A 14,936-nucleotide genomic window follows, 5' to 3' on the forward strand; every position below is an offset into this window, starting at 1 on the left:
AAATACTCAGGAAAATTAGCCTTGGAACAGTTTTCTTTTTATTAAAGATAAACACAATAACTTTTTCCAAATTCTTTAACAGCTGTGTAATCTCAAGATTTCCTTACTAGTACATAATTCACATAAAAGAGCAAGATACATTCTACAAGGTGACATCCATAGAAAAAAAAAATTAAATAAATAAAAAAAGAGTAGCTGGGACACACAATACAAGTCCAGCTACTATTTCCTTCCCAGTATCACAGCTGGCAGTAGTAGAAGAGGGAATGTCAAAAGACCAGATCCGACTAAGAGACCAGGTATTTCCCTTCCCCAAACAATCTTTCTAGATCAATGTGTTATAGCTCATTAATGCTTTAGAGTTGGTTTTCACAGCCTGAAACCCTGAGAACCACCAACAGTGGGAAACAGGATCCATATTCAGAATTAAAAGACCATTATTTAACAGGAACAAAATAAATAAATTATTCATTAAATGAAAAATTCCATCATAAATACCACTAGGAAAAACCTTTACCAATTTGAAGCCTTTTTAAGAGTTTCTTTCATGTCACTTAGGGCTACAAACCTCTGTATTTTCAAGTACACCTTGAAGCCAAAGATGATTCTTACTACTTCACAGGCTTCAACACAAGTATGGTCAGAGTGCTCTTTTCTAGTCACTAATAAATGGTTTTATTTAGTTCAACTCTGGGAGCAAAAGGCCAGTAATCTAACCTCTGAAACACTGTTTCAAGTTCGCACCTCTTTGAAAGCCTCCCTGAACTCTCCTCCTGGGGCCATTCCCAGCTGTTCTGTGATGTGAGCAGAAACCTTCAAAAGCAGCATCTGCATCAATCCAGACATGACTCCATTCTGTCAGAAGAGGGAGAAAAAACATTAAAAAACTAGCTTTCTCAGAAGAATGCACTGTTTACAGTCATGTAAAACACACTAAGTATCTTTGTGAAGAAGCAGCACTGAAGCTACCTTTTGGAGCTAACTCACTGAACAATACAGCTCTTATGTCAGTTTGTATTAGTTGTAAAGTAGTTTTTCACTTTAGTGTGTGGCCAAAGTACTCTCTTTTTCAACAAAAATGCATGGCAGAGTCAAGAAAAGAGGGCAGCCAGACTTACTTCACTCTGTATTTACTCCACCTCCTTGAAGAAAGTGTCTGAATACCCAAACGGTAAAACAGTTTATATTGTACATTTATTTTTTCTTGATCTACCTGGCTACAAAAAAAAAAAAAGGGACTGCAAGAGTATATTCCACTGAATGTGCAGAGAACACTACATTATAGAGAAACCAAAAGGGAGATAGCCAGTGGTCTAAGTAAGCATAAACATTTCCACAATCCTGTGCAACACTAGGCTGGTGACCGGGTAGCTTAACAGACACAGAAATGCTGAGAACCTAGTGTTGTGCAAGAAACTTGTCATACTTTACTTCAGCACATAAAACACTAGAAAAAAACCTCAGTCCTGAGCATGACTCGCTCCCAGAAGCCGACTGAAGGACCCTCCTTGCAGTTTATTTTTTTTTTTTAACAGAGATTTAAAAGCAAGACTCCTGCAAGAATGGGTGGAGAGATAAGCAGGAAGAGTTTAATGATGAACGAATGGCTAAGAGACTGGTGCCAAAGGCAGGGCTTTGGCTTTTTTGATCATGGGCTGCTCTATGAGACACCTGGCCTGATGGTGGCGGGTGGGATGCACCTGTCCCAGAGGGGGAAAAGGCTTTTGGGGCAGGACTTAGCAGGGCTCATTGAGAGAGCTTTAAACTAGATGTGAAGGGGGAAGGGGAGAAAACTGGGTCTGTTAGGGACAAGCCCAAGAGGAACATACCAGGGTCTGTAGGAGGATGGGCTAAGGAGGATTTAGTCCCACCGATGTGCTCTACTTGCTTCCTGAAATGCCTGTACACCAATGCACGCAGCATGGGGAATAAACAGGAAGAGTTAGAGGTCTGTGTGCGGTCTAAGGGTTATGATCTGGTAGCAATAACAGACACATGGTGGGACAGCTCACACGACTGGAATGTGGCCATGGATGGCTATGTGCTTTTTAGGAAAGATCGGTCGGTGAAGCGAGGTGGTGGAGTTGCTCTTTATGTGAGAGAGCAACTAGAATGTATTGAGTTTTGTACAGGGGCTGATGAGGGGCGAGTTGAAATTCTGTGGGTAAGAATTAAAGGACAGGGTAGTATGGGTGACACAGTTGTGGGGGTCTACTACAGACCTCCTGATCAAGATGAGGAAGTTGATGAGGCTTTCTACAGGCAGCTGAAAGCAGCCTCACAACTGCAGTCCTTGGTCCTCATGGGAGATTTTAACTATCCCGATATCTGCTGGAAGACTTATACAGCCAGCCTTTCACAGTCTAGGAGGTTCCTCCAATGCATTGATGACAACTTCTTAATGCAAATGGTGGATGAGCCGACTAGAAGAGGAGCGCTGCTGGATCTTGTGCTCACCAACAAGGAGGGCCTTATTGAAGCAGTGGTGGTCAATGGCAACCTTGGCTGCAGCGACCATGAGATGGTGGAGTTCAGGATCCTGTGTGGGAGGAACAGAATTTCCAGCAAGACCAGAACCCTGGACTTCTACAGAGCAAACTTCGGCCTCCTCAACCAATTGTTAAGGGAAGTCCCATGGGACAGAGTGCTAGAAGGTAAAGGGGCTCAAGATAGCTGGACAATATTCAAGGACCACTTCTTGCAAGCACAGCATCAGTGTGTCCCAATGGGTAGAAAATCTAGTAAGGGAGCTAGGAGACCAGCGTGGTTAAAAAAGGAACTGCTGGGGAAACTCAAGTGGAAGAGGAAAATCTATAGATCATGGAAGGAGGGGCTGGTCACTTGGGAGGAATATAGGACTGTTGTCAGAGAATGTAGGGAGGCAACTAGGAAAGCTAAGGCCTCCTTGGAACTTAACCTTGCAAGTCGGGTTAAGGACAGTAGAAAGGGCTTTTTCAAATACATAGCCAACAAAGCTAATACCAGAGGCAATATAGGCCCACTGCTGAATGAGGTGGGTGCCCTGGTGACAGAGGATATGAAGAAGGCAGAGGTGCTGAATGCCTTCTTTGCCTCTGTCTTTACTCCTGCAGGCTTTTCCCATGAGCCCCAGATTCATATAACCCCAGAAGTAGTCAAGATAGGTGAGGACATAGTAGATGAGGATTGGGTTAGGGATCAGTTGCATAATCTGGACATCCATAAATCGATGGGTCCGGATGAAATGCATCCAAGGGTGCTGAGGGAGCTGGCGGAGGTCATTGCTAGTCCACTCTCCATCATCTTTGGTAAGTCATGGGTAACAGGAGAGGTGCCTGAGGACTGGAGGATAGCAAATGTCACTCCAGTCTACAAGAAGGGCAAGAAGGAGGACCCGGGTAACTATAGACCGGTCAGCCTCACCTCCATCCCTGGAAAGGTAATGGAACAACTTGTCCTTGGCACTATCTCTAGACATATCAAGGAGATGGGGGTCATCAAGAGCAGTCAACATGGTTTTACCAAGGGTAAGTCATGTTTGACTAACCTCATAGCCTTCTATGAGGAAATTACTAGGTGGATAGATGATGGTAGAGCAGTGGATGTGGTCTATCTTGATTTCAGTAAAGCATTTGACACCGTCTCCCACAGCATCCTTGTAGATAAGTTGATCAAGTATGGGTTTGATGATCAGGCAGTGAGGTGGATCAAGAACTGGTTGAAAGGAAGAAGTCAGAGAGTTGTAGTCAATGGGGCAGAATCTAGTTGGAGGCCTGTGACTAGTGGAGTCCCCCAGGGGTCGGTACTGGGACCGGTGTTGTTCAACATCTTCATCAACGACCTGGATGAGGGCACAGAATGTACCCTCAGCAAGTTTGCTGATGACACCAAGCTGGGAGGAGTGGCTGACACACCAGAAGGCTGTGCTGCCATTCAGAGGGACTTAGACAGGCTGGAGAGTTGGGCGGGGAAAAACCTGATGAAGTTTAACAAGAGCAAGTGTAGAGTTTTGCATTTGGGGAAGAAAAACGCCATGCACCAGTACAGGTTGGGGGCTGACCTGCTGGAGAGCAGTGTAGGTGAAAGGGACCTGGGGGTCATGGTAGACAGGAGGATGACCATGAGCCAGCAATGTGCCCTTGTGGCTAAGAAGGCCAATGGCATCCTGGGGTGTATTAGAAAGGGTGTGGTTAGTAGGTCAAGAGAGGTTCTCCTCCCCCTCTATTCTGCATTGGTGAGGCCGCATCTGGAATATTGTGTCCAGTTCTGGGCCCCTCAGTTCAAGAAGGACAGGGAAGTGCTTGAAAGAGTCCAGCGCAGAGCCACAAGGATGATTAAGGGAGTGGAACATCTCCCTTATGAGGAAAGGCTGAGGGAGCTGGGTCTCTTTAGTTTGGAGAAAAAAGGAGACTGAGGGGGGACCTCATCAATGTTTACAAATATGTAAAGGGTGAGTGTCAAGAAGATGGAGTTAAGCTTTTTTCAGTGACGTCCAGTGATAGGACAAGGGGTAATGGATACAAGTTGGAGCATAGGAGGTTTAAGATGAATATCAGGAAAAATTTTTTTACTGTAAGAGTGACAGAGCACTGGAACAGGCTGCCCAGAGAGGTTGTGGAGTCTCCTTCGCTGGAGACATTCAAAACCCGCCTGGATGCCTTCCTGTGTGATGTACTCTAGGTGACCCTGCTCTGGCAGGGGGGTTGGACTAGATGATCTTTCGAGGTCCCTTCCAACCCCTAGGATTCTATGATTCTATGATTCTAAAAAAATTTCTCCTATATATACTTACGCAAAATTTCCCTTATCCTTTTAACAAAAAATAAACTCAAACAAATCCACTCAGAACTGTTCCTTCTGCCCAGCTTTGGCTACCAGTTAATCATCACAACTAAGACCCAGTGGCTGAGCATTACTTGTCCCCAGGAATAACCTGTATCTTGGTCACTCCTCTCCTCCAATTAGGTATCAGTCCATGCTGCTACCAAAGAGGCATTATTCCCCCTTCCCTTGCCAAAGGTTAATTTCCTGCTGTATCACCAGCCTCACTCAACTGAAGATAAGGTTACACGGGATATCTTGAGTTGTAGTAACTGCTTAAGTTCCCAGAGGAAGATCCCAGCCTCTGTTCCTTGCTCCCAGGGCCATGCCAAAATGATGCACCCTGTGCCAGATCTGATGCTTGTGTGACCTCTCCAAAGGCTGTAAGGCAGTTTCTGCAGCTAAGTGGGACTCAAGAGTCACTGAGGTCCAGAACTGGCAAAAGAGAGGGGCTACTTTCAAAGGCAGTTGTTTATCTGCTCCATCATGCTACAAAACAGCAAGCACGGCATAAAGCGAGGGAGCAGGGCTCCTGCAGAGAAGAGAGACAAGAAAGAGGGCCATAGAAAAAGGGGTTCCAGTATCCTTGGGATTCAGTTCAAAAGCATGCAGGGCAAGGGTTTCCAGAAGTTCAGAGAAGACGCCCACAAAGAAAACTAGGATAATGCGGCCTGAGGTTACTTGCTGGCTGGTTTACCCTTCAGGATTGATATATTTGAAGTTGAACCTTTACACTGTGACAGAAAGATTCCTCCTGCTGGTTAACAGAAGGACGAACCTCTGAAGTGTCCCCTAGTGTTTGTGCTCTTAACCTGCATGAAACTTCGTGGCTGCCACGTTTGCTCAGCATCAAGGAGATAAAAGATGACAAGCAGCCAGATGTAGCAGCAACCATCAACAACTGGTCACCAGAAAGTCTTTGGGGATAAAGAGCAAAATATACAAAAAAAGGATGGAAGGAAAACACTAAAAGAGGTGATTAGCAATACCAGATTATTCAATGTCCAGTAAAGGAAAGCTGACCACCAAAGAACATTAAACTCTGAATGGCTGGCAATAATTTTACAGATTAGATGCAACTGCAGTAAACACAAAGCAATGTACAAGCAGAAAGAAACTTAACTGCACAGGCAGAGGGATGCAGAGCTACTAGCACACAGGAGAGAGAAAGCAAAATACCAATTTTAGCAGCCCAGGGTTCAATAGCAGTCAGAAAACAAGAAGAGCGCAAGGGATTACGAGGAAGGAAACAAAACAGAATCAGTGCATGGCTGTACAATCTTTAGCAGATTCCTGTCTTGAAAACAATAATTAAACTAGAAAATGTGCAAAGAAATACTATATGAAGAGTTTAAACACATTAAATACTCGTGAGGCTTGGGGAAGGATGACTGAGAAAGATACACTCTATTAGACATCATGACTAGTATGGAGACAGTGAAAAGAACAGGAAAAGAGAAGAATAACCAGGCAAAGTACAACTGCAGGTTCTAATGCCTTTCCCCAGGATGTATTACTTGAGTTACCAAAGGGCTTCTGAAGCAGATAAACCTCCCACTGGACTCAGCAGAGAAATGCTTACACTACGTATGGAAACAAAGCCTAAGGAGGGAGCCTTGGGGCTACTCCTTCAACCGTGTAACAAGTCACAGATGCAGCACTAACTGCAGAACTGCAGGCAGAAACAAACCTTTTGTACTTTAGACCTCTGGATTTCTTCTTTAAAAAACCCTTAATCCCATGGATGCAGCCCTGTGCAGACACAGCCTTGCTGCCTGGAGCCTGGAACTGTTTTTCCTACTGCTACAAGTGCACTGGAGGTTATGATGTCAGTTATTCAGGCTGTATTTGTACATGGTGCAAAACAAGAGCTTTTTCACTGGCCAGAAGCATTAAAAAACACCATTACAGTGTACTGTAATGGGGACCAGGCCCAGCCAGCAGCATGAGTTCAGGAAAGGCAGGTCCTCCTTAATCTATTTGATTTCCTTCTATCACCAGGTGACCTGCCCAGTGGATGTTGTCTATCTGGACTTTAGTAAAGCCTTTGACACAGTCTCCCACAGCATTCTCCTGGAGAAGCTGGCAAATCATGGCCTAGAGTCGTGCACTCTTTGCTTGGTAAAAAAACTGGCTGGATGGCTGAGCCCAGAGTTGTAGTGAATAGGGTTAAATCCAGCTGGTGACTGGTTACCAGCAGTGTTCCCCAGGACTCAGTTTTGGGGCTGGTCTTGTTCAGTATCTATCAATTATCTAGATGAAGGGACTAAGGGCTTCCTCAGTTAAGTCTACAGATGACACCAAACTGGGCAGCCATGTTGATCTGGCTGCAGGTAGGAAGGCTCTACAGAGAGACCTGGACAGGCTGGATTGATGGGACGAGGCCAACTGTATGAGGTTCAAGAAGGGCAAGTGCTGGGTCCTGTATTTTGGTCACAACAACTCCAAGCAGCACTACAGGCTTGGGGAAGAGTGGCTGGAAAGTTGCCCAGCAGAAAAGGACCTGGGGGTGCTTGTTGACAGCCAGAAGAATGTGAGACAGCAGTGTGCCCAGGTGGCCAAGAAGGCCAACAGCATCCTGGCTTCTATCAGGAATAGCATGGCCAGCAGGAGTAGGGAAGTGATTGTGCTTCTGTACTCAGCACTGGTGAGGCTGCACCTCAAGTACTGTGTGCAGTTCTGGGACCCTTACTATAAGAAGGACGTGGAGATGCTGGATCATGTCCAGAGGACAGCTACCAAGCTGGTGAAGGGTCTAGAGCACAAGTCATATGAGGAGAGGTTAAGGGATCTGGGATTGTTCAGTTTGGAGAAGAGAAGGCTGAGAGGAAACCTCATTGCTCTCTGCAACTACCTGAAAGGAGGCTGCAGTGAGGTTGCCTCTTCTTTCAAGTAAATAACAACAAGACTAGAGGAAATGGCCTGAAGTTGTGCCAGGGGAGGTTTAGACTGGGTATTAGGATGTATTTCTTTACTAAAAGATTAGTCAGGTACTGGAACAGGCTGCCCAGGGATGTGGCGCAGCTACCATCCCTTGAGGTATTAAAAAAACATGTAGACATAGCACTCCAGGACATGATCTAGTGGGCATGGTGGTTTTCTTCTGGGTTAACTGTTGGACTCTGTGATCTTGGAGGTCTTTTCCAACCATGATGATTGTGTGATTATTTTAACCTAAAAGAGTAGGTTAAAAAAGTGATGTTGAGCTTTTTGCTGCCACTAGCTCACTTTCTCTTCTGCCCCAGAACAGCATTTCCCAACTCCTCCTCTGTGTCAGGACCAGCAATCAAACAGACAGCAGGAACATAACAGAGCTGAAAGAGCAAGTCGTGTTTAGACTGTCACATAGGCAGGGTATGGACACAGAAGGAACAGTGGAACAGGAAGCCAAGGGAAAAAGTAAGAAAAAACCTGTTTTACCAGTTTGGTTTAAACCAGCTGTTACTGTGCACTTTCAGGTAATCTGCACTTCAGCCAGATACCAGGCTGCACTATGTTGGCTTTGCTTAATGGGGAGCTAACAGGTAATTCTCTGCAAACAACTGAGGGTTTTGTAAGGCAAGGAGGGGCTAGATGAAGGCTGTTTTTAACCTGCAAATTGCTTGATAAACTCTGAACACCACTGACACATTACAAGTGTGTAACAGTTTCATACTAACAGGCTGCTCAACTTTCAACTTCAATTAAGAATAATGAAACAATTTTACACAAGTGAAAGACAGGTTTATTTTCCTAATATGATATTCCAGGATTAAATATACAAGCAATTTTGACTTTCAGTGTAACCTTTGGGCCTGAATGCACCTTTCAATAAGAGTACAAATGAAGCATGACTGACCAACTTAACAGCTGGCTTGATTTTTTACTAGAGAAAAACAAAGACTAATGTAGCACAAGACAGCTGGACTGTTTTTTCTGATTTTCCCTATTATAACCCACACTGCTACTGAATCAAATGGGGAAGGGCAGGGGGGGTTGGGGGGCTGAGACTATAAACAGAGAAAAGGCACAATGTACAAATTTGATTATTTGCATTTTCCCTGGTGACAAAGGAGACTAAGATTGAGCTGTAATAATAGGAAGGATCTTTGTATTATTCTCTGCCTTTGAAGCCAACATAATCTGTGTTATCCTACTGTCTGCACACAAGATCACTTCCAAGCCCTGGTAGGAAGTGCTAATTACAAAGCTGCCAACACACATTTACATCACAGAGCAGAAAGTCCACTAGTTCATTTGCATTGTTCTTTTCCTCATAACAGTGAAGCACAACAAAATGTTGCATTTAGCTTTGATACTAAAAAAAGGCTCCTGTGAATGTTTACTAGGCCAGAAGACTCCACAGATATGCTGCTCCGGTTGTTGTGAACATGCATTATTTTGGCTACATGCATCAGAGTAATCCACCTTACCTAAAATAAACAGGTGGATGCAGTAATTCATGCAATAGGCAACTGTTTTGCAATGTTCTTTCCTTTGTTAGGACATAAATAAAGAAAAGAGGAAAGACACATTATTACCTAACTATGAGTCAGAAAGCCTGCACCAAGATACTGTGCAAGCAATTCCAATACGTAATTATCACACAACCAAAGTTAAAACCTATGAATCTGTTCATTCACCTGGACACTGGAAACTCAATTTACTATTGACCACATGCTGCCATCCTAATCGTCAACTTTGTGCTGTTTCACTATACCTAGCTTAAAACTACCTAAATACAAGCTAAGTAGATGAAACTGAAAAAAATACAGGGCAACATTTGCTTTGCACACACATCATCGATGGCACCCAGCTGCCAGAGTAGTAACTTGAATAGAATCCTACTCTTTTCAGCCCAGATTTTTCAAAAACCTCCCTCAAGCCCACCATTAACTAGAAACTACTTAAAAGACAAGCTACACACTAGGACTAAGAAGGAATGCAACTAAATAGATCGCAGAGAGTACCAAATTTAAGTGCTCCCTAAATACCTGTGATAAAGATGCAGATTACAGAAAGAATAATAATAAGTTATACTAGCAGAGCATTAGAATTTCAAAGTTGGACTTGTACCCTGCAAATGGAGCAACCTGTAAACCCAGGAGGACTCTTGCAGAGGTCAACAGCTGCACAAACAATCTCATCATTGAACCGAAGCCCTCAATAATCCAGCTGAAACAAATCCCAATTAAATCCAAATCTAACTTTGCCTCTATAATGGTACTCTTACCTAGGTGAACACTATTAGGTTCCCAGTTGGTGGGAACACTGGTTTTGGTTGTAACTTGACAAATTGCTCTTAACACAAACCTTCCATTTTCACTGTGGGAATCATACCTGCTTTATAGCTTGTTGAAGTTTTTCCAGATTTATTTCTTTGGCTTCTTTTAATAATGTCTTTTCATCCATCTTTAACATAGAAACTCTGTACTGGCATAGTTCCACCACAACTACATCAGGCTGCACTTCTTGTATTGTCTAAAAAAGATGGATTTATTTACACCAGTTTAGGAAGGATTAAACAGAAATGCAGCCAATATCAACACTTTCATGAGAAAAGGGACTTAATAAAAGCACATTCCAGCAACAATTTTCATTTAAAAGAACAGGCAAAGAGTAAATAAGGCTTCTCCATGTAGGTATGTACCGGTAAAAACATTAAGGAAGATGACAGGGAATTGCTTTAGTTACTGAAGGCTTTGGGACAGGAAGATGGAGAACACATTGTGCTGGGGAAGGGAAGAAAACCTTGATGTTCAACTTTAAACATTAATAAAGTTCTTTTGACCACACTCCGTGAGCAATCTGAGTTAGAATAAGCTCTGTAAGAACCAAGGTTAATTATTCTGGCACAAGATTTCTCCCCCTCCAGTCCCTAAGAATAAAGCCACTCTAAACTGCAGACTTTGCATGAGGTACAACATGAAATAGTTACTGCTTTCACTAGAGCTTTGGACCTATTTGCATCTTGAGAACAGAATCAAAGTTTGGGGCAGAGTGGTTTTACAGCTCAGTGTTACACACACCAACTTCTGTCCTAGGCGTTGCATCTTCTCAGCACATCCCCAGCACAGTCTGCACTGTCAGTGTGATGTGATGCTGTACCGTGACAGGGAACGTAAGCTTCACTAGTGAGACTTCTACTTTTTACACTCCATGTATCTGAAATTGTTGTTTTAAGGAAAAATAAAATTTATTGCATCACAAAAGATAATTTGTCTGCCTCTTAGTTCATCCCACAGGACTATTGGCCCTCCAACAGCTAACAAGGAAAAATGAAATCTGGAAGTTACAGTGCAGAACCAAGCCAGAGAGCTGGACTTAATTCTACCTGCTTGCTAAGTTGACAACATGATAAACATGCTGCTGAAGGGAACTTACTGCTTACCTTCACTACATCCTTTTTGCTGCTGTCACTGAAGTGAGCTGTTCCAACCACATATACTTTAGACCCATCCTCAGTGTCAAGCTCAGTCACAGTGCTTGGCAAAGCAGGCTTTTTCTGCCTCTTCTTCAACTTCATCTCCAGGAGGATTTTAAATGCATCTGCATCAGCTATAAATGCAAATGAAAACAGAAAAGCACACATGACTATAAAGTGGAAGTAAGTAAAATAGAAAATAAAAATGTTGCCACTAAACAGCAGAGCAGAGCTAAAAGGCCGTTGATTTACCACTGTAATCTTACATTCAATTCTGAGGCTACATCATTGAGAGTGCCACCACTGGAGAGGCTGCCTCCAAGCATGGGTCTCAGTCCAGGTTTCCTACCCTGTGGACACTGGGACAGGTAGTCCATGCAGTTCAGTAAGGGAAAGAGAGAAGCTGTGTGGCAGGTGAGGTGGACAGAGAAGCAAAGAATACTTAGAAAAGGTATACACTAAATTGGGAAAAAAAAAAAAAAAGAGCATTTTTAAAATTCTAGAACAAAAGCATTCCCTTTTGGGATTTCATCTGTATAAACAATAGCAACACATGCATAATGCTGTGAGTATGCTGGTAAAGTCACCTGCATGTATTGGCACATGTAGGATACCTACAGCACCAATCTCAGCCTCTTCTGTGTCTAACACACCAGGGATCAGTATAGAACTAAAAATTAAACCTTAAGAGGTATTCAGGTCAGGAAACACAATTCTTCCCTAGTTTCAACAACAAACTATTTCAGACCAAAATGTTAAAATGCAAGTTCAGCCCATTTATGTCAAATTTGTCAGGGAAAACATCAGTTCCAACAGAGCTGCTTGTTAAATGCCAGAAAGCCTCATTAACCGAGACACAAAAGCTTCAGTTTTACATCAATGGGAAATATAGTGACTTTGAATGAATCTTCAAGCTGTTTGCAGGCAGGGTATCAAAGATGCAGATAAATTACTGCCTTCTAACATACATTAATTGGCTACATTTAGTAACTAGTTTAACTATGTGGCTCTGGCCCCTGATCCTTCCCACAAATACTTATCTTACAAGATTTTATGCCAAAAAAAAACCCAACCCCAACCAACAAACAACAAAACCCAACCCAAAAGCCACCCTCCAACATCTTTCTTCATTAGCATTTTAGCAGCCTACTACTTCATAGTTTATACCCAAGAACATGGTGTGTTGCAATCAGTATGGTCTGACCTAAGACCCTGTTGCAACCAAAACAGATGGTGATGCCAAGCAGAGAGTGGGTGTAAACATGACTGTAAAAGGAAGATGTAGGGCTGCTGCACTTGCAGCACTCGCAGTCATACAACTGTAAAAGCAGCCATAGTAGATCAACCAAAATCTACCTCGGCAAATATCCTGCCTCCCACAATGGTCAAAAGTGAGCATCTAAGAAAGAATGGGGATGTATGCATTATACTTTCCTCAAATATTTCCATAGCCTAAAGCCATTTATGGGTCAGATTCCACAAGCTGAAAGTGGCTTCTACATATTCAGTAACCCTTAAAGGATTTATTCTAATTTTTCAAGCCTTCACACCTCATACATACATTCAGAACTGGACTAAATAATGTTTCACGTGAAGAAAACCTGCTGTAACAGTGAAGCACCAGATGTTACCATTTAAGGAAAACATGCTCAGGAGCAGCTATATCTGGACAAAAAGGCAACATAAAAAATTCATTTGCTTCTTTAGGTCTGAATGCTTTTCTATAACTTTAGCCAAGACTCTGTTTGTTCCCATGATTGTTATCCCTAGGGATTATTCAGCAACTTCAGCATTATAGTAATGTTGCTGTTTCCTGATAATTTGCCCTAAGGTGGTTCAGAGACTATTCTTTGCCTGAAAGCACAATCTGAATGTTCCTATTGAGCAAAATGAGCATCGTATAAATTAACATTACAACAGTGTATCAATGAACCCAGAGTAAATCCGACGAAGCTTTTGTTTTATCTTCCTGAGAAAGAAATGCCTGTCATTATCTGATCCTTCCCACTAAAAGATAAGGACCAATATTCTTCCAGGGCTTCACAAGACAGGTTTGGCTGGAATACTTCTATTCCCACATCCTGCAGGCTTGGCCTTCACAGCAAAACATTATCATGCTGGCATGGGCAAATTCCACTTGGGACAACTGTTTCAATATCATAACACTGGATGCCAGAATGCCAAAGCAAACATGTACTTATCCACCTCTGGCTTAGAGTAACAACAGATCTTAGAACAATACCTAAGTACATCTACTAAATTAAAAACATTTACTTTCCTTTGAATGCATGGGAAGAGCAAACCAACAATCAATATATTGTCATAGCAGGGAGGCTGGAACCTGATGATCTTCAAGGTCCCTTCCAACCTTAACCGTTCTATGAGTCTATATGTCATCGCTCTTTCCAATTTCAGTTTATGCAACTGGGCTTTTCTACAGATTGTGAACAGATTACACCAGCTAGGACTTCAACTGTATATCCCTTTTGTGCTAACAGGTAAAAAAAAGGCATGGACATTTAGTTTAATATACTTCCAACATGATACACCCTCCCCAGTCAAACCAGAAACATACAGATATTCTGTGATACACTTGACGTTTCCTTTGGCCCATCATCTGGTGCATCGGAGGAGGACATTGGATCTGCAGCAGCCTGTATGAAATAAATTCAAAAATAGGCTGGGAATTAAAATGAAATGTTTTAATACAACTTTCCCCTTGTGAGTTTGCTCAATTTGAACCTACATATAATATTCATGCAAGTAAATAATTTAAGCAGTGTCAACAGTTCAAATCGTCTGTGGTTTTACAACTGCTTTTCTCCTAGCCACAGAAGTATAAGAAAGAATATTACAACCTAAAAGTTTCATACCTATTTTAAAAGATAGTATGAAGCTAGAAAACCTGATTCCTGAATAAAGAGAAGAGAGTAACAGTACTAGTGTCTTTTGTGTTGGAATAAAAAATGTGCACTCATTATTTTAAAACCATTGCCATTTATATGATGGTATATTTTACTCGACTACCAGTCTGTCAGGAGTCTGAAAAAGCAAAGCAGCACTAACAAGAATACACGAGATATATTCTAGAAGAATCTACTGAAGTATTGTACTCTATCTGAATAAATGTAAGGTAATTAAACTCTACACACTCCCAATCTTACACAGTTTTTGTGTATGTTGACTTCATACACAAGAAATTAAAGTCAAAAGGATGCAAAGCATCTGCATAGCTTTATTCTCTAAAGGATCGGTAGGCAATTGAAAAGATTCCCAAAGACCGACTTTAAAGTATGATCCCTAGAAGAATATGAGTCAGGTCTCTGGCAAGTTTTAAAACTCATAGAATTCAAACAATGCCAGTCATTCAGCCTATGTCATCCAAGCCAGAGGCAGTTAGTGCAGAAAAGAGAGACTTAAGAATCAGGGAAAGCTGATCTTGAGGTAACTACCTTAATTCAAAGTTGAATGAGGATGATTATTGGGAGAATTTGGAATTCTTCAACAACAATAAGTAAAAACATCAGGGGCAGGATGTGAATCCATTATCATTCAAGTACCTTCAAAGTGAAGGTACTCTATATTGTATTAAAGAGTCAGCAATCAGGCAGCCAAGCTCTCCCAAAGGATGCCAGCTTTTTAGCTAGAATGACTGACTAATTTACTCTGCACTTAACCTTTTAAAACTTAAAACAGATCTGTACAAAGCACATCCTATCGTTAAGAACTTTCA

At 42.3% G+C, this 14,936-nt stretch overlaps 1 protein-coding gene across 4 annotated transcripts in view; it reads right to left on the reverse strand.

The window, feature by feature from the left end:
- The window catches only part of TRABD (TraB domain containing), a 36,252-nt gene that overhangs the window by 10,003 nt on the left and 11,313 nt on the right, over positions 1 to 14,936 (reverse strand). For 2 of the 4 annotated variants that reach the window (XM_051609051.1, XM_051609052.1), the window contains exons 3-6: positions 13,779 to 13,857; positions 11,171 to 11,337; positions 10,120 to 10,260; positions 745 to 855 (exon numbers count right to left, since the gene is read on the reverse strand). In XM_051609051.1, coding sequence (XP_051465011.1) covers positions 745 to 855; positions 10,120 to 10,260; positions 11,171 to 11,337; positions 13,779 to 13,857 — 498 coding nt within the window. Of the gene's footprint in view, positions 1 to 744; positions 856 to 10,119; positions 10,261 to 11,170; positions 11,338 to 11,469; positions 11,607 to 13,778; positions 13,858 to 14,936 lie in introns of those variants that run through there. The other 2 variants (XM_051609053.1, XM_051609054.1) reach the window with 2 other exon arrangements.

This window comes from Apus apus, chromosome 1, assembly GCF_020740795.1.
Source record: "Apus apus isolate bApuApu2 chromosome 1, bApuApu2.pri.cur, whole genome shotgun sequence".
In the NCBI taxonomy this organism is placed as follows: domain Eukaryota; kingdom Metazoa; phylum Chordata; class Aves; order Apodiformes; family Apodidae; genus Apus; species Apus apus.